The 20898-nt window shown below is 37.2% G+C and overlaps 1 protein-coding gene across 7 annotated transcripts in view; it reads right to left on the bottom strand.

The window, feature by feature from the left end:
• ttyh2 (tweety family member 2) overlaps positions 1 to 20323 on the bottom strand; it is a 56810-nt gene extending 36487 nt beyond the window's left edge. For 6 of the 7 annotated variants that reach the window (XM_084435226.1, XM_084435228.1, XM_084435230.1 and 3 more), the window contains exon 1: positions 19877 to 20323. In XM_084435226.1, coding sequence (XP_084291352.1) covers positions 19877 to 20005 — 129 coding nt within the window. In that variant the 5' untranslated portion in view covers positions 20006 to 20323. Of the gene's footprint in view, positions 1 to 1686; positions 1693 to 19876 lie in introns of those variants that run through there. The other variant, XM_084435232.1, reaches the window with a different exon arrangement.
• Between the last annotated feature and the right edge of the window lie 575 nt (positions 20324 to 20898).

The following is a 20898-nucleotide window of genomic DNA, read 5'->3' as shown; positions in this document are numbered from 1 at the left end:
CTGTGTGAGAGAAACTAGTCAGAAATCACAACAGACAAGATAAAGAATTAGGTTATACAATATAATTTCATTTCAGATTATATAAGGACTGTAAATATTATAACTAATGGTTCGAACCAACAGTATATCAATGGGCAACTTAATCCATCTTGACCCGTCCCATCCAGTACTCTATTAGCATTGGCCATTGAAAAACCCATAATGATCATAAAGGTGCATTCACCCCATGTCAAAATTCTCGTAACTACAACATTACGACTTGTAAAAAGAGTTAACGTCCTCATTAGAACTTTTAATTACAACTTGTAAACTTTGATTTGTCTGAGAGCACCACTGCAGCGTCACCCGAAAAAACCTCAAAATGGCAGCGGCTTCAGCAGTGAAACGTAGTTAAGCAGTTATTTCAGAATTTTTCTGTTTAATAATAACATTGACAGTTGACTATTTATAATGTTTTAATAATACAAGAATAATCTGAAAATAAACAAAAGACATACAATGTCTATTGATTACCTAATCAAACTACACCAATTAATTGAGACGTTAAGAGTGTAATTAATAATGTTGCCATCAAAACACGCATGCCGCTAAATCAACAATTAATACAAATTATTTTGTTCTATATTCACAATTTATCAGTTGGCCAATATACACTAACGTTCAAAAGTTACATATGCAGAGTTCAGATGCAAAAGCCTCTAAGTGACATCTGAAATTTTCTTATAGAATGATAATTTATCAAGCTTGTATATTTAAGTTCAGTAATTTCGCTTAAATGACAATTAATAGGTAATTTTCATTGCCATATACATACACATACATACATACATATATATATATATATAACTTTTGAACGTTAGTGTATATTGGCCAACTGATAAATTGTGAATATAGAACAAAATAATTTGTATTAATTGTTAATTTAGCAGCATGCGTGTTTTGATGGCAAAATTATTAATTACACTCTTAACGTCTCAATTAATTGGTGAACTTTTGAGCTCTGAACTTTTACATTGTTACAAAAAATGTTTAAGCTGTTTTTGTCTTCTTTTTTTTTTTTTTTCTGAAGGATCATGTGACACTCAAGACTTTTTTTTTTTTTTTTACAGTTATTTTATCAAACAAATTATTTTTTATCAAATAAATGCAGCCTTAGTGAGCATAAGAAAGTAAAACAAACACATTTTGACTGGTCCTGTAGTAGACCACTAATCACAAGCATCCATAGGTATCTATTAAATGTCAGATATTTAAGCAAAATGCATGATGAAACCCACAGTGTCTCATTTCAGCCACATTGTCTGGAAAAGATGAGTCTGTGTAAACCCCCTCCTCCACCTTTGAGGATGGTGAATTCCCCATCAGGCCTTTGTGAAGGGTAAATAGGGGTTGATGAAGGTACTGTGATGAGGAAATGGGGGGAGGATGTACACAGACTGCCACAGGGGGGGGGGGGTCTTATGGGAGGGGATGGGGTACATTTTAGGGAATGAGTGTGTGTTTTCATTCTCACTGAAGAGCGGGGATTTGAGTGTGTGTGTGTGTGTGTGTGTGTGTGTGTGTGTGTGTTTGTAAATCAGCAAGGGAAGCAGTTGGTGTGGAAACAAGGGGAGAAAGACTGGCATTATGTTTACTGCTTTTGGCCAGAGACACACACAAAAAAAAAAAAACATAAATAAACATCACCATAGCAACCTCCAGGTCCTCTCTGCCCTTGTAGTTAAGTCCTGGGACAAAGTGAAAAGAGGAATTATCATAGACTATTTTAATGAAGCAGCGTGTGACTACATGACTGGAATTACCCAGACTAAATCCTGTGATCTTCGTGAACTACGAGAAACTTGTTTTGTCTGACAGGGAAAAGCCTAAGAGATTAATGATGGGTGGTATAAGCAAAATCTTATATCATGGCAACATTAACAGTATACATACACCATAATAGGTATTTGGGCAGAAAATTCAAAAACAATATATGTTTAAATAGTTCAGATAAAGTATATTATATTTCAGATACACCATAGAATCATGTGACACTGAAGACTGGAGTAATGACTGCTGAAAATTCAGCTTTGCCATTTTAGTCAAGTCAAGTCATCTTCATTTATATAGCGCTTTTAACAATGTAGATTGTTTCAAAGCAGCTTTACAGAGATACACATATAATTTAAGGTAACAGAGATTGTTTTGGCTTTAATAAAGATATTTTCCAGCTAAAGTTAGTTTTGACTGATTCGCTTCCGTCGCAACGATCATTTGTTATTAAATTAGGGGCCGCTAAGACGACACCATTCTCTCTACACAGACTTTAAACGCGAACCTGTGATAAACGCTCATGCGCATTAATTTTTTAACGAACAATAACACACACAATTATGCTAAAATGTCTTTTTGTCGAGTATCTTCATAACATAAGAGTAGTCTTATGATGAACGTGAAGAGTTATGACTCGTGAGAGAATGAGGCGCGTGTGAGATCCGCGTCTCTGACAGCAGCGGCTGGTCTTAAAGGGACAGTACACATAGCCACTAATTATATCTGTCGCTAAAGTTAATCAAAGAACAAAGGGAACAGAGAAAAACACTCACTGCTCTTGACTAAAGAACTTTTTTCTTTAGGCAGATTATCACTAATCTGTGTGTGCTAGGGGTGTAACGATTCGTTTTAACAACGATTCGATTCGATTCGCGATTCATGGTTGTCGATACGATTCAAGGACGATATTGGTTCATTTAGAACGATCCGATCCGAAACGATTCAGTGACTTGAAATCGATTCAGTAACTTTTTAGCCAAAAATTCTTGTAAGGGAATCAGGTATCAATTAATTATAGATATAAACAAACAAGTAAACAACAATTAATGTAAAATGCATTCACATTTTATTTTAATAAGTAGGACTGAACGATTATGACAAAAATGATAATTGTTGATTATTCCCTTGAAATTGTAATTGTGATTATTAATTACGATTATCACAACATAGAATGATGTTTTGAATAGTTTGGCCATGGGACCCACATTTCCGCATGGTCATCAAGCCGCGACCCACCTTTTTAGGAATTATATAAGCCTATTATAATACTTTTGTTTACACAAATTGTTGACACACAAGTTCTGTCCCCCTTTACTTAACAATTTTTTTTTAAGAATATGACAAATACTGATAGACAGTAGGCACTGCGAGGTTAAGCTATTAAATAGCAGTCCCAAACTAGTTTTTGTTAATACAATCTTGGTATGAGCCACCACAGTCATATAAAAATATACAAAATCAGTAAGTGGCATTTTGTTATGGAAACAAACAACAATTAGGCTACCATGGTGATACACAATACTTAGAAGAACTGGTAAAGAAACATGGAAACTGCTCCTGATAAATAGCAACACACATGACGTACCAATAACGTAATTTATTCAGGGACGCGGGAAGTGGGGGTGCTGGGGGTGCTGGAGCACCCCCTGTTTTCACAGAATTTTAAATGCAACGCATATGTTAGTTCATTAAAATTTATTAATTTTTAGCATTTAGTCATTTATTTGTAATAAACACTTTAAGTGGGCTATTTAAAAATTGTTATATATGTTAAATTATGTTTTTAAAACATAAGCGCAGTGTAGGCTATTGTGTGTGTGTCGAAAGAATTTGTCCGCAGCTGCAAAAAATAAATAAAAAACAGTCAAAAACCCCACTGTTAGTGTTTTGTAAGGAACAGGCAAATATGTAAAATATAGCAGGATACATTTTAATTGTTTACTAATAAAACAGTTATTTTTTATGTCAGTGTCGGCTATAGCCACGAAGTTGACGAATCGCGATCTTCGCAGCGCCAGAGAGAAATGCACATTTCATACGAATTAGGCCTACATACGCAGCGCAGTCTGTTTTCTTTCGTTTTGAATTGTTCTGCTTAAAAGTAGACATTTCAAGCTATCTATGTCTCAGGTCTGTGAGGCAATAGGCTACCTTATAGCCCTACGCCGAGTTTCGGTTCATTTATGAGACGAGCTCCAGGTTCGCCAGCGCCTCCGTGTCCTGATTATCTATTTTCTAATAGCCTTCTTATTTATTAAACCCAGACAATTTTTTTTATGAAACATCGATTAAAATTAAGATACAATTAATACAAAAGGAAATTAAATTTAAAGACAGGCTTTGTGCTTTCCGTTTGAGGTGTCTGTGAAAGTTTTAAAACATTCGTTTAGTGCCGCTTTAGAGCACTCACGTCCGTAGCTGAGAACTGTCTGTAACTTTTTTTTTATTATTATTATTTTTTTTGTGAAATAAATTTCTAAAAAAATGCGACTTAGTCCAGTGCGACTTAAGCTATAGGCCTATATGTTTTTTCTTCCTCGTGACGCATTTTTTGACTGATATGCGACTCTGGAGCGACTTATAAAATAGGCTACGGTAAGTTATTTATTATTTTTGTGCAAATGTCCCATAAAGTCCCATCCTTTAAGGATTAATTTATGTCCCGTTGACCGGTCCATTGCGTTACGAATAAAAGCAGAATCAAAGTAAAAAATGTGATGTGCAGTCAGGTTTGAGTGTGCGCTATTTGAACAAGTGTTCTCACTGATACGCTTGTTGTGATTCGCGGAGATTTGACGAGTTTTATAGTCTTCCTAGTATCGATACAATCGATTCATTACCTTTTAAAACGATATTAGATCGATATATGTCGTCCGGAAGGCCAACTTGCCGAGCACAGATCGATCCAGTTGGATCGTAGGAATATAAATCGATACATCGATGTAGTTGATGAATCGTTACACCCCTAGTGTGTGCATTTATTTTCCTTGAGACCCAAGCAAGTTGACTCATGAAACCATTTGTTTATTATATCGCAATCACAATATTGACCTCAATTATCACAATATGACATTTTTCCCCAAATCGTGCAGCCCTACTACAAATTACCGTTAAAACTGTAATAATATTTCACAATATTACTGCTTTTATATATTTTTTTATTTTACATCAACTAAATACAGCCTCAGTGAGCATAAGAGATATACATGTGTATTTGTATATAACAGTGAATTCAATATTGTTATTTTATTCTTACTGAAGCTCGATGGATGCAGACCAAAAGATAAAATTAGTCATAACAAATGATCATGTCTGGCATGAGTGCAAAAACAGCTTCACATTAGGTAAGAATCAATACAATAAAACAAATATTATAAAAATAGAGTTCTTCCTCATCTTGGCTTGACTGATACACATCCTGCTCTATATTTTTGCACTGTTGCCTGTTTAAATAAAGCAGTCCTGCCACTATTGCCAAGACAATATATCTAGCATAGTGCAATAAGATATTGTTAGACACGTCTCCCTCCCCTGTTGCATTTATCCGTGACATACCTTTGATATAGGCTACTACACATAGTATAAGCCCTACACAAGATATACAGGTAAAGAAATGGAAAACTGAAGCCCACAAAATGATGCAGAGAGTGTAAACAAGAAGGATAAGAAGTGGAGAGAAAAATATTGCATGTGTTTGCGCAAGAGAGAGACAGAGAAGGAAGATAAATCATGCAATAAAGATTCAGAGCCATTATTATGAATACAATGAATCGCTTCAGAATACATTTGGAAAACGCATAAACAACACCCGTGCCTTGTTGCAGCCTTATCTGGCCTCACCAATGTGTTCTCTGTCACAAACACACACTCGCACAGCAAAAGTGAGTGTGTAATTACAATAGTCAAACAAATACAATGTGCACGCACACACAAAGAGTGTGCATTAATACCAGGCAGACATGAATAATGGAACACCTGCATTATCCTCTATGGAAATAGAGGCAAAGAGGAATTATTTACACACTCCCACACTTCTTCACCAAGTCATTTCCACCCACCCATATTCCCTTGTCATTCAAACACGCAAACAGAGACGGGACACAACAAGACTGAGAGCTGTTTTTCAATTAGCCGCCCCTGATGCTTACAAATGTCCACAGGATCACAGCACAGGGTTCCCACACCTTTTCACCAATGAATTCCCATGGCACTCCTATCCGTTTGTGATAGCTGGATAAAGTAATTCTTAAGATTGCACTCACTTTCTAGGCAATATTTTAGGGCTGAGTAAAAATATATAAATATGTCTGTGAATTTTCGTGATTTTTAAATTCCCTGATATTCCCTGACTGTGGAAATTTGGCCAGGATGCCGGAGTTACACCCCTACTCTTTTTCGAAGGACATCCTGTGATTTTTAATGGCCACAGAGAGTCAGGACCTCTGTTTAACGTCTCATCTGAAGGACGGTGCTCTTTGACAGTATAGTATCCCCGTCACTATACTAGGGCGTTAGGACCCACACAGACCACAGGGTGAGCGCCCCCTACTGGCCTCACTAACACCTCTTCCAGCAGCAACCTGGTTTTAGGTACTAATCCAGGTACTAACCAGGCTCAGCCCTGCTTAGCTTCAGTGGGCAACCAGTCTTGGGCTACAGGGTGATATGTACAGGGTGATATGTTTAGTACACCACCACCAATACCACACTACAAAAAGAATCGTGTAAAACTCAGTAAACCCTGAGATTATTACTCGTGACAATAAAACTAAATATATGGATATGAGAATGTGTATACAACATAGCTAAATTAACAATCTCTTACATATTTTCTAATTTCACTAAACATTTCATTAAGTTTCGTGAACATTTTTATTAAACATGGACCTTTATGTTCATTAAAAATACTTTTTATGCTATTGTATGCTCATTTTTTTAAATGTAAGCAACTAATTTAGACGTGCAAACTGGGTGCCGGTGTGGTGAAAAGTTCGGCCAGATTCGGCTCGAAGTCGTTCATCTTCGGATGCGGAGCCGCGCGCGCTGTTACAAAAAAAGCCATGCACACCGCCAAGCGAAACGGGGTCTTGCGCACCCAACGCGCACGACCGCCCACACCACAATGACGTAATTTTTGCCGCTCGTGCGGACGCGTCGAGTAGAAACATAGCTTAAGCCCCTGCTTTCTCAGAGCCTATATTCTGCTCTGATTGGTCAGATGGCAAGTCTGTTGTGGCTGGTCTACCACTTACAGCACATGTCGGAAACGACCATTACCATATCTGTATTACAGATCTGGATCTTCCTCAGCACTTGTATTCACAGTGATACGAAGAGTAACAATGGTATTGTTTTTACTGTATAAATTCGAGTCCTCAATGCAGGCAAAGTGGATTTGCAGCGTCTTTTTAGCCCCTTTCACACAGCGTGATGATCCCAGCAAATTGCCGGGAAATTGCCAGAACGCCTTCTGTGTGAACATGACCCGGGATTGATGCCGGGTTGGGGACCTAGTAACACTACCGTGTTCAGTCCCGGAACGCGCGCTGTGTGCACAAAAAGCCGTAATAATGCCGTGTCGTAGTGATGACGCTGAAGCCGGGATCGTCCGCCAGCTGGTGAAACGGTACGTAATTCGCAAGTTTATGATCGAATCAGAGAAAAAAATACAAATAAATAAATGTACAAGCATGGTCAAATCCCAGAATCTCTGTGTGAAAGGGGCTTTTGACATTGTCAACATGAACTAAACTCTTCCAGGCCTCAGCTACAACTACAGAGTTTAAGGGCGGGTCAAAGTAGACATTGTTCGCAGACAGCCAATGAAAACTGGCTGGTATTATGTAAATTTGTTACAAACCTACGGAGGTTACTGACGACTCGTTTCAGACAGTTCAGAATTGGAGCTTTCTTTTAAGAGACAATAACTTAATGTATCATGCACTTTGAACTTCGAAATTTTGCTGCTCATTTACATTCACAAACAGCTATATTACATGAAAGGTAACATCTGAAAAAGCATAATATGGGCAATTTAAAGTCAGCATGATTTGGAAAACAAATTTTCACCAAAAGTTTTATCAAATTGTAAAAAATGAATAACCATTTACTTTCAACCAGCTCGACTTTACATGATGAAATCAAGTCCCGCCCACGTTTATTATTTTTTTACTGAACATCCTGTCACTCAGAAATAGCCTACATCAGATTATGTATGGAAAAATGGGTTTCGAATGGCGTTTCATGTTGACTCGGAGCGAGGTCTGACAATGAGCCCCCTCAGAAAGCGGCATGCTTTTCTGTGCTTGTTAAGACTTTGAATGTAAATAAGGGAAATGTTGCTGACAGGTCTTCCATAACGTTGTTATATGTTTCTGCTTTGCTGTGGTTAAAAAGCAACCACCCTGCCTCATCCACTTTTTGTTTTTCCTTTACTTTTATCATTTCATTTCTGTAGTCCATCCATCTTATAGCATCCATAAGGCACATAGAAAGACGTCTGGGAGAGAGAGAAAGAGGACAGGCGAGAGAAGGACGGGTGGGGAGAAAAGGGGGAAAACGATGGGGGAAGAAGAAAGGACAGTAAAGAGATGGGGAAACGCAAAAGTAGGGAGCTGGGAAGGAGGGTGGAGGAGATAGTGTGAAAGAAAAAAATGGGAAGGACACAAGGGAGGAATAAAAGGGGTTCAAACAGAGGATTATGGGAATAAAGTGGCATGGAATATCCACAAAAGAGAACAAAGGACACAACGCAGCCCATGTGAATGCAATTTCGCATCCTCACTCACAACCACCCACCGCCCCTCGGTCAAAAACACTGCTGTCTTTCTCCAGGAATGAAGTGCTCAGCATCTCTCTCGTTCGATATAATAAAGTTTAATTGAAGCCTAAAGGAAATGACTGCTGAAACACAGCTCATTCAGAATGTGACGACATTGTCATATACTATATGCACATTCAGCATCCTTTCTCACAGGACCGTATAGCAGTTGACCCTTAATGTGTCCATATGCTGTCTTAAAGGATAATTCCGGTATTTAGCACTTTGAGTCTCTTTTCTAGTTTGTTATGGATGAACTAGAGTGGTGGACACAGAAATTTTGATGATGGGTCCTGTCTCGACTTTTTGACTCGTTTAGAATCGCCGTTGACCGCTTCAGGGTGGCTGGCTACGGGCATGCACGAACATGTCCTTAAAACAACCCTTAATGTTCGTTTTCAACACTGTGCAACTCACCGAGTGGTTAGTGGTGTTCGTTGATGTTCCAAAACAAGTAACGTTAGCGTAGCGAAATACAGTTTCTGTCGTGTTTTCTTTGGCATTTTGTAAAATCCCATTGATTTCTGTTGGAGGACTCATTGCTCGTTGATATTACTGCGCTTCAGACTCAAATATCGAGTGGAAGTTTATACGCGGTTGTGAGGTATCTGAAAAAAAATAGTTCCACTATAGCAAATAACACGGATTGAAATCATACATTGCGCCGATATATTTGTTTTTTAATCATCAACGAACACCACTAACCACTCAGTGAGTTGCACAGTGTTGAAAACGAACGTTAAGGGTTGTTTTAAGGACATGTTCGTGCATGCCCGTAGACAGCCACTCTGAAGCGGTCAAAGGCGATTCTAAACGAGTCAAAAAGTCGAGACAGGACCCATCGTCAAAATGTCTGTGTCCACCACTCTAGTTCATCCATAAACCAGAAAAGAGACTCAAAGTGCTAAATACCGGAATTATCCTTTTATCAATTTAACGAATCCTTGCTGAATAAAAGTATTTCTTTCAACACAATCTTATTGACCCCAAACTTAACTAATTACATAATGCTTGTATATGCTTATAAAGGTTATTTTATTATCAAACCTGAAACATAATACAAACAAACAGCAGTTTTCTCTACCTCAAATGCTATACGGTCAAAATCTGGAATGCATTTGGCTTTTCTGCCTGCTTGGAAACGGATCGAATGGATCTAATTTCAAAATTATTTAGGCACATTAACATCAACCACACCAGTTCTCAGGCACAAGAAGTTGTTTTCATGTACAAATACTTTTCATACCGTTCATACCTTTCAACACAAACAGACCTGGGTTATTTCAGTTCAGTGATTCGGTAAAGTGCTCCGTCGTGTTCTTTAGCTTGTTTGCATAGAGTGTCCACTACATTCAGAGACCGATTTTCCCTTGGGGTCACTGACATACAGCTCAACCTGAGCATAGCTGGCTACAGGCCTGGATAAAACACCCTTTTCAAATGCCAATCACACCGTCTCCATGAATAGGCAGGCTGTAAAACTGGACGTAAATGAGCTTCCACAGACAAAGCCTTTAAGCTTCGAGGAACAAACAGGGCAGATTCAAGTAGTTTCCTGCCTGAGGGGAGATATATATTGAGGCAAACAAGAGTAAAAAAATACTGGCGATTGAGACCTTTAAACAGAATAGACAGACTATTTTCAATTGGAGGAAATGGATGACTGATCCCAGGGTCAGGTTTAGGGAAAGCGGCCAACAAGACAGGTACAAGTAAGAATGTAAACAAAGCTGCTCCGACATGATATGTGCTCAAATATTTGTTGCTTCTCTGAGAAAGAAAGATGAGCCCAACAGGTTTAGGAGACTTGAGACTTGTAATAAACCAGTGTCCTGTATCTATACTAGCATCAGTGACCATGCACACTAACTATAAGAGAAACAGGCTGAATCCAAATTCCCATACGATGTGTCCATATTATAGAATGAAAGATTAGCATTAGTGTGTCTCTACATAGCACATTAAGAATAGTGTGTGAAAGATGGCCAGATCGTGTACTATTTCCAGCAAAGAAAACTTTTCTTGAGCAACAAATCAGCATATTAGAATAATTTCTGAAGGACCACGCACCACTGAAGATTCAGTTCTGCCATCACTGGAATACATTACATTTTAAAATATATTGAAATAGAAAACAGTTGTTTTAAATTGTAATCATATTTCACAATATTACCGTTTTACGGTATTTTTGATCAAATAAATGCAGCCCTGGTGAGCAAAAGAGACCTTTCAAAAACATGTAAACTGTCTGTCTACTTTTAAAGCTAATCTGGAAATCAGATTTAATTTTTTTTGCTAAACATGCAGTCATGTGGAGCAATTTTTTCTTTGATTCCACTGTGGGTGTGGCTACCCAACTCTCCAGAAAGAGAAACCAAGATATCTCATCACCTGTAACTTGTTGTGACTAGTTAGGAAAAACACTCAAGCCGATTCACACTGACAGTGCTGGAGCTTTCAAACTGTTCAACTTGGATCTCCAACGGTCAACGTCACTCATATTGCTGAAAATCTCCAACTTTCATGAAAAAAAAACATGTCTCTCCAAAACGTTATCAGTTTGAACAGTCCTTCAGATTTACACACTTTTAGCAAAAGATTCAGTGGTGTAGAATTATGCCAAAAAAGGTTCTAAATCAGGGGAAACGTCTTAAATGATTGCATAATACTTTCATCTTTAATGGGTTATTTCAAAAATAAATTTAAACTAAATTAATTAAATGATCCCATGTTGGGAACCCCTAAATTATATATATAAAGCGCCTGGCAGAACCCATTGATGTTTCAGAAAGCTTTCCAGTATCACAATAAAACACTGCCAAAAGTTTGAGACAGTTCGATGATGAAGTATCGAGATCGGTACATTATTATCGGTGTATTAAAGAAATGTCTTAATACTGGTGTAGTATTAGTCATTGCCAGTGCAAAATGTACTTGGTAAAAGTATTCGATTTGGGAGTCATCCATATTTTGTAGAGCTAAGCGGTGGATGTGCTTTCTGTGGAAGTTCTGAGCCAAACTTCAGCTATGTGGTCACAGCAGGTGGAGAACAGCTGTGTGGAGCACACTGACGCCCATCTGCTGGGAGCTGGGAGGGAACTAGACTCGTTGAAGAGCGACACATCAACCTATTGATCAGAAATCTACAATTTTACAGTTTTATGCTCTTTGAGGTACAGAATTACATATTTGACATGATAAAATTGAGTAATATGCCTCAGGGAAAGTCAGTGCATTATGTGTTAAAACCATTAAACATCAATGAAAAAAAGATGTACGCTAATGTAATCTCCAGGTGATTTCCAAGATCTCAGTGAAAGCAAAACTGCAAATAGTTTCAGTGAACAATATACCAGCATATCTGAGAAGATTCCAGTGTTGTGTCAAGGCAAGGCCATGAGGTGCCTGGATGACTGGGGTTTTACAGTAAAGCAGAGGCGAGCTTTTAGGAAGGTCCACAACGGAGCAGTCAACCTCACTCGATTCTGTCCTCATCTTTCCTACACTGCTTTTGAAAGGGAGTAGGGGGTCTGGGGGGCAACCTCGGGGGGCTTTTCCAACACAGTGCGCTCGGATGAACCTCCCCACCCTCACAGCTGGGACATCATTAACTGAGCGGAGCAGGTTATGAGCTTTGGGCGAATAAAGAAAAAGGAAGGAGACACAGAGAGGAAGAAAGAAAGATAAGGGCACTGCAGAATACTGTTACATACACCAATGTTACACATTTTGAGGTTAGAAAGATTTTATTTGGTATTTTTTTTAAAGAAAATATCGTAGTTTCCACAAAAATATTAAGCAGCACAACCATTTTCAACTGTAATAAGTCTTTCTGGAGCACCAAATCAGCATATTAAAGTGATTTCTGAAGGATCATGAGACACTGAAGACTGGAGTAATGATGCTGAAAATTCAGCGTTTGCCATTACAAGAACAAATTACATTTTATAATGGAAACGTTTTTTTTAAATTGTATTTAGGGCTGGGCGATATGACCAAAATCTTATATAACGATATGAGTAACTTTGTATCACGAATCACGATAACAATATATAGCCTATATCACATTCACAATATAGTTATTTTTGCTTTAAATAAGGTTTTATGATATTATCAACATTTTTGATACTTAATTCTTGTCACCAATTTCAATATCAGAAAAAACTAATAGCCAAAGTACAGAAATAAACCTCAAGCTTACTGAAGACAAGTAAACAGTCAGTGATTAAATGAGAACAAATGTACTAATTACAAGCAATAGGACAAAACTATAGAACAAAGACACAAATTAAATCGACCTAGGGTACCAATTCATCAATTTTATAAAGTAGCCTAATTAAATGTACAAAAAACACTGCATAGTCTTTACTGTGTAAAATAAAAGAGCAGTTTGTCTTTTGTTGTTTGATTAACATTAAAAGCACAGTACGTATATTAGGCTGCTGTCACTTTAAAACCGAATGCACTGATCTAATACACTGATACACATGCGCTTTCTTTCTCAACTGTTTACGTTCACTTAAGACATAAATGACTTGATACTTGCAAAGAGGGTATTTTGACACAAAAGTATGTGTATTTGACCGTTCAAGCCGATACGGCGGCAAAAAGAACTCGGTACTCTCTCAGACAGCGCTTGCATATACAGAAATGAGCTTTCTTTCGCTGCTTATTGCACTTCAACGGTTTAAAATCACTTGTTTTTGAACAGCAATGCTTAAAAATGCATGCAAGTGATAGGCTAAGCTTTCGAGATGCCACAGCACAGCAATGTCACGTAAGCACTTAAGCGCGTAACCATGATAGAGATAGTCCAAATTTTCTACCAGTTGGCAAATTTCTACCAGTTAATCGTGTCTACCGGTATATCGTCCACCCCTATTTGTACTAATATTTGAAAATATTACGGTTGTTACTGTATTTTTAATCGAATCCTGTAAATGTATCATTCGTGAGCATAAGAGACTTATTTCAAAACAGCTTACTGATCCCAAACTTGAACAGTAGTGTACTTTATACATAGACTTAACTTTGAGGAATGTAAAACTGCAGTCTAAATGTAAACAGAACTGCCAGTTTCTTATGTGATTAATAAAAATATATAAAAAATATAAATAAATGTTTTTTGCAGAACAACTTTAGCAGCTGTAGGAAACCCTCTTCAATTTATTATGAACAAAATTACCTATAAAAATACACTATTTATTTATTTATTTATTATATTAATGATCATGCAGTGAATATGATCAATATTCCATCAAATTAGTTGAGAAATATTTAAAGGTTTGCAATGGATTCATTTAATTTGCTAACATTAATAGTCACTTTCTTTCAAATCTGAAGACAATGCTCCATCCGAAGTGCCATAAAGACCTGACAGGAGGCAAACTATAGGTGATGGATTACAAAACTGATGAAACTGATGCAAGGATTACAAAACTGATGAAACAGCCTGCCTCTGAGCTGTTTGGGAAATGAAAATGCCATGCAATACATGCACGCTTCAATGCACTGACATTAAAATGCTCATTGTAGTAATACAAATTAATACCTAACTTTAAAATGAAGTATTTCACAACCAGCCATACATCTCAATAAGAGACTGAAGTAACAGTGTGTATGAGTGGGCTTGGAGAATACATTCCAGTACAATAACACTATTCACCGAGACCCCCGTGTCCTTTCTAACATTTGTGACCCAAATTCCAAAAGCTGACAATCATCTTTTCTCTCAACTTGGCCACACCACTATCATTAATCTAACAATATTCTCTTGCTAGCTACTATGTGCATCAGTACAAATACGGACAAGATGCCATGGCATTCGTTTTACTGCTTATTTGCATTGCAAAAGACCACTGAGCTCTTAACTTACCACCACATGTCAAACATAAACTAAATATTTCTGTTCTTCACTAGCTAAGCAAACTGTGGATCCCTGATCGGCCTGATCTGGTTAAAGTGGTCACAGCTTTAACATCCTTTTTGGGATTTTTTTTTAGCTTTTTCCTGAGAAAATCTTTGTGGTTTTAAGAAACCTGGCCCACCCAGAATCAACTGCAGAAAATACTTAAAAGGGTGCTGCTGCTGACATAACCAGACCAGGAAGAAAAAAATTAAAAAGACTGCTGATAAATCAAGAGCACAGCTTTTATCTCATCTTACATCTAAAAATGAAGTGAAGTGCCATGGCCTGAAGTGATAAAACAGAGCCTAAGGGGAGGCCATAAATAAGGACTATCAGCAAACAAAATACACCAGAGTCAAGGCTTGAGCAAGAAATATTGGCCAAACATCAGAATGGTTGGAATAAGGGCAAATGTGAGCGTTAAACCTGAATAGAACTGACCGTTTAGAAAAATGATGGCCTCTACATGTACCTCAGATTGCCCCATAACCCTTTTTGTTTTTTTGTTTTTAACTTGAAATTGAAAAACAGAACAAAAATATTGATGATTCATCTGGCATGACATGTTTTTGTCCAATCAAATGGTCTATAAAATATTACTGAACTGAAATATTGACCGCCCTTCTCAAAGTAATGATCAACATGAGCACATGGGAAATTCCAAATATACTTTTTATTCCCATAAGACATATGACTCAGTCAGTGTTGGCCTCTGAGCAAACATTTCTTCATCGTAAAGCTGAAGAGTGTATTTTTTTTATATAAAATGAAATCTCCTATCACAACTTATGAGCAATGACAAATATGTAATGTGTTCAAAAGTGTAAACACTGTGGTGCTATTAAAACACTCTTCTGTTCATTTGAACATTACGACCATGCAGCCTGACATATAACTGCACACTGTTTGGGACAGGAGGACTATCTGTTTGTCCAAACAATGGAAAATAGGGACAGTGTTCAGGAAACCGTTCTTCTTTACAATTCCGTTTGCTGACCCTTGTGCAGAAATTCCAACTTTGACAAAAAAAGCCTGGTTGTTTTTTTTGAGTGATCAGATAGCCTAGATATGCAGAGTTGCAAACCATAATTGATTTGTAAATCAAACTGATCAGACACTGTGAAAGACCAGACTCTTCAAGTGGCTGTTTTCCAGCGAGTGTTTTCTATTTTAATCAAGTCAGACGATGGTATTGTCTCGGTGTGAGATTGGATGGCTAATGCGCTGCTTCTCTTGATGAAAAACAAACATTAAACTGCTCTTTCCACTTAATGTTCATTTACGGGGGATGTAAAGAGGTCTTCAGGAAGGATGGAACGTGTGTTTACCGCTGGCCTAAAGTGCACAAACGGCTTGCGAGAATTTTACGATGCGTTTGCATCTTTTTTAATTCCAAAAAGCTCCCTTTCTACTTTCTGCAACTGCGTGGATTACAAGCACAGCTCTTCAAAATTTCTCTTTCATTAAGTCATACGAATGTTTTTATCATTAACTCCCTGGCCATGTTCATCATAGTCATACCATCACATCTTGAAGTCAGCTTTTAAAAATTTGGTCCAAGTTTGTATAGCCTGATTTCAAGTGATTTCTGTTCTGTTCTGATCGAACTGTTCCGAGCAGGAAGTTGGACATTCCAAGTTGAATGGAATGCAGCATGTGACATAGCAAGATATTTTAGTTCTTTCTTTCCGTACCATTCCAACTTTGTCTTTAAATAACACATTAATGAAAGAGAAAACAGCAACAACAAAAAAAAACAGGAAATAGGCTACATCACCTGAGGGTCAGATGAGTCAGATGACTGGGGATTTCAGGATGGTTCATAGAGGTCACTAAAGCACAGATTTCATCCATCTGCATCTGAAATAATAACCCTTCTCTCTCCTCATTTTTAGTAGTGTGTGCTAAGGCAAGCATCAATGTTACTAATGCTCATCATGCTCATTGATTTGAACTTGACCCTAAGTATTAAACACAAGCAATTAACTCATCTTGAACAGTTTTTGTGGTAAAGACATGAATGGTACCTCAAATTGTGCAGCTTGATAAGGAGAGGTCATCAGGAATAGCCTATCACATGTGACTCTGGACCACAAAACCAGTCACAAGTCGCACGGGTATATTTATGGCAATAGCCAACAATACATTGTATGGGTCAAAATGATAAAATTTTCTTTGATGCCAAAAATCATTAGGATATTAAGTAAAGATCATGTTCCATGAAGATATTTTGTAAATTTCCTACCGTACATATATTAAAAAGTATATTTTTGTGAGTGACTGCAGCACAATCGCGAACATAAATGGACAACTTTAAAGGCGATTTTCTCGATGTTTCGATTTTTTTTGCACCCTCAGATTCCAGATTTTCAAATAGTTGTATTTCGGTCAATCAATGGAAAGCATATTTATTCAACTTTCAGGGGATGTATAAATCTCAATTTAAAAAAATTGACCCTTATGACTGGTTTTGTGGTCCAGGGTCACATATGAACTCTTTTGACATGAGCCAGTAAACAACCACTTAACAACAATCCAGAACACCCTAGCAACACACTAAAACTCATAACTGCAGCAATACCCTGGCAACCACCCAGAGTAAAAATGTAGCTAATTTCTAATTTCTTGTAGATTGCAGTAATCCTAACCACAAAACCGGCAAGTAAATATGTCTACAGGTGTCTTTAAATAAATGGGCACAAACAGCCCTTTTATGGTGTGAATCAAACAGATGCATCCTCTGTCTGGGATGGGGAGAGAAAAAAAAAAAAAACCCAGCTGTTAGCAATTCATCCCCGCAGGAAATAAATGAATCATATGGACAGATGACCTTTGACCCATCTAACGCACAAACACATATCCACTCAGGCATAACTTGACGACTGGTCCTTTCTAGAATTGACGTCTACTTAGTCGCTGTCCTCACTATAACAGACCCAAAAGGGATCTGCATCAACAAACCCCCACAAAAAAGATCTGTTTATTATTATATTGGACCATATTTACATTTATTCCACAGATTTCCCCCCCAAAAATCAGTACTGAAGATACACAAAAAACATGTCTGCAGATTCCATCTGGGCCTGCTCATTGGGGAATCTAGGTCTAAACATGGAGAGGAAATATTTTCACTTCAGCGACAAATAAGGAGAGAAAGCATGCAAAGCAAACAAATAAATAATAAAATAAATGTATAAAATAAATAATATTGAATAAAAAAAATAAAAAATAATAATAACTGATTTCATAGTCTAGAATATTTTAGGCCTATATACAGTATATATATATATTTTTTTAATGTATGAAATAAATAAATAATAATTAGATAAATAAATATGCATTAATATACATAAACACAAAATAACAGATTTTACACTCTCTGGAATGTTTTTTATATTTTTTAAACTTAGTACTAAAATAAATAAATAATCAGATTCTAATTTTATACTCTATAGAATGCTTTAAAATTATATATATATATATATATATATATATATATATATATATATATATATATATATATATATATATATATATTTTTTTTTTTTTTTTTATTATTATAGATATTAGTTGTGATTTATTAAATTCATTGTGACCAATGGGAACCTTTTGTCATATATACCAAAGGATGCAATGGAACAAAATTAGAACAAGCTTATTTTTCTTTACCAATTCAATCTTTACCTCCTAATCATTTGGACCATTTAGTGTTGGCTAAATTGCTGAAACGATTACACACAGCGAGTCTCAACTGAGAGCACATCATCTGCCTGGCGCTCATAATAAACATTAGCAATCAGATATAAAGCACAACAACAGTCTCTTAGCTTTGCAGAGAGCTCATATGCATGGTCTCCCAGGCCAATCCTAAAACCCCAGGAAAAAGGATCCCACCAGTTTCCCGTTCTGCTGAAAATCCACATTAGGATTCAAAGAGCAGCGTCAGCGGGAACAGAGCATTTAGATTGACAAACTAGGGGAAAATGGGTTATGAAGGAGGATCCCTCGGGCTATCTGAAAACGCCCCGGTGTTGATTCCGAGACCCAGCGTGAGCGCCTGATTTCACACCGCAGCATCTGGTCTCGTTCTGCCTCCATTTACACCATCTGCCTTAATAGAAACAGACAGCTACAAAAATTAGCTCTCTGCCCCTCCATGCTCTGTCACATTCCTCTCGCTCCATCTCTAATCAACTGGATGTTGATACAGGTCAGTGGAAGAACCACATCACGATAACAAAGACAGGTTCAGGACAGATTCAAGCAACTTATAGTCTGGGTGAGAAATTGGGTGATTTAGTGACTTGATTAGAAGAATCTGGTTCAAAATAAGATACAGTTATGCTGCCTGTGAAATGTGGTTTTGGTTATTATGACAGTGTACTTATGTCCCAATTTAAACTTATAAACCCCCAGCAGATAAACATTACTGCGGTTTTAACCATGTTGCGCCAGAAAGGATGCACTTTTCAGAAAGAGCCTGTTATCCAGGGAAGAAACATTACTTCTGTTAGAGTCGAGGACAAATCAGAGAACTAATGCATGTGAAAATGCATTGTATTTCATTCATCATTCATATTGCATAAGGGCTCTCTAATCAAGGACGTCTGAAACATTTTGCAATCTTGTTCATAATCTTTCTCATAAAAGTATGAACCTCAGTTTTAAGCTATTTAAACAAATGGACTTGAAGTCTCTCAAAGGCCAAACAGTGAAAATGCAGAGCATAAAATCAATCTGAATTGGTTTTTACACCATGATTACAAGTTAACTAAAACATAGGGCCTACATAATTTTAACACGTCTAACTTGATGTCCTAAGATTAAACTAAACATGAAATGAAAAAAAAAATACAACAACTTTAACATATTAAAATAAAAAACTATTCCAAAATAGTCAAAAAGTAGACTATAATAGCATCTGGATAGGCTAACGTTACTTAAATAAGACTGGTCTTGAGTTCATCATGTTCAGGTAAGACTGACTTTTTAGTTGGGTTCTCTCTCTGACCTAAACAAAGCCCATTGAAGCTCCAGTCCTCTGTTGAACCACAAAATGTTGTCCAATTTAGTAGCATTTGTGTCTGGGCTCAAATTTGACTCCAATTAAAACACATTGTGGGGGGAAAAAATCATAGTAAACAAATTCAAACTGACAAGAGTGTAAACGGGAATACGAAGAAAGCGTACATGACTTCCGAAACATGTTATCAAGTTGCTATATTTTTGAAGTATAACACGGAGTCCCAAAGATAAACTAAGTGTGACAGTGCTTATCTTGACTGTTTGAACCACGAACCTCTGTATATGACAGTATAAACAGACAGGGGTCTGACCTGCTGGTAGTTCTCCTCTTGCGGTTTGAATGTGTGATCCAGCGGCTGAAACCTCAGATTCACATGAGGAAACTGATGAAGCCAGTAAGTCCACCAAGGAGCGATATAATCAACCCGTGCAGACGACATCCTTCAGCAGTCAAGGAGACGAATAAATCACTTTCCCAGATAGAGACGGTAGACAGACAATTAGGGTGTTCCTTCCCCGTTTACTCTCCGGTGTCTTGTCTTCTCAAACAAAAGCCATGGATGTGGACATTAGAGAGACCGAGTACTGAAACAAAAGTGCCGAAAGGTACATAAGAAGATCTCTGAATACTTCCCCCAAATCGCAGACCATGAGAATTCACGTGAAACGTGGAATTATTTCATTAAATCCTGGTCTCGTGCCGCAGCCATTCCTGCGCGTGTTGTGCGCTCATTCTCTGCTCTCATACGGGAGCGAGCTTGCTTTGAATGAGCGCACGAATGGGACTCGGGGTCGCGCCTGAATAAGAAAAAAGAGGCAGTTTCTTTCTTTCTGAACTTTTTTTTATTTATTTTTATGGTGGTTTAATTGCGTTGAAAACGAGATTCAGTGGAGATTGGGTATATTCTTGCTTTTAGAGTTTAGCTTTAAATTACTTGTAAGAATAAAATATATTTAAAAAGATAAATGCTGAATGTAGTCATAAATATCCGACGCAATGCTGCCGTCTATTGGGCAATTCAAGTAAATGCAGAAACCAGTACATAAGATCCATTTGTTTTCAGTTTTATTTTCTTCTCATCGTTTCGTTCCAAAGGGGAACATATATACAGAAATAAAGGCTAGCATACTGCTACATTAACTTTCATAGTGAGATAATTGTATTATTGTTCGCCGTTTAAATTGTATTATTTTATTAGTGTTCGCCGAAAGAACACCAGACACATCGCCTCAGAGTAAAACTCTGGTGTTTTTTCCAGATGAGAAGTTTATCTATGTATCATCTTTTTACTCAAATTTTATAACTGTATCATATATCTCTTTTAATTTATTT

This window comes from Rutilus rutilus (assembly GCF_951802725.1).
Source record: "Rutilus rutilus genome assembly, chromosome: 16".
In the NCBI taxonomy this organism is placed as follows: Eukaryota; Metazoa; Chordata; class Actinopteri; order Cypriniformes; family Leuciscidae; genus Rutilus; species Rutilus rutilus.
The sequence above is the reverse complement of the archived record's forward strand: the minus strand, read 5'-3'. Positions and strand labels throughout refer to the sequence as shown.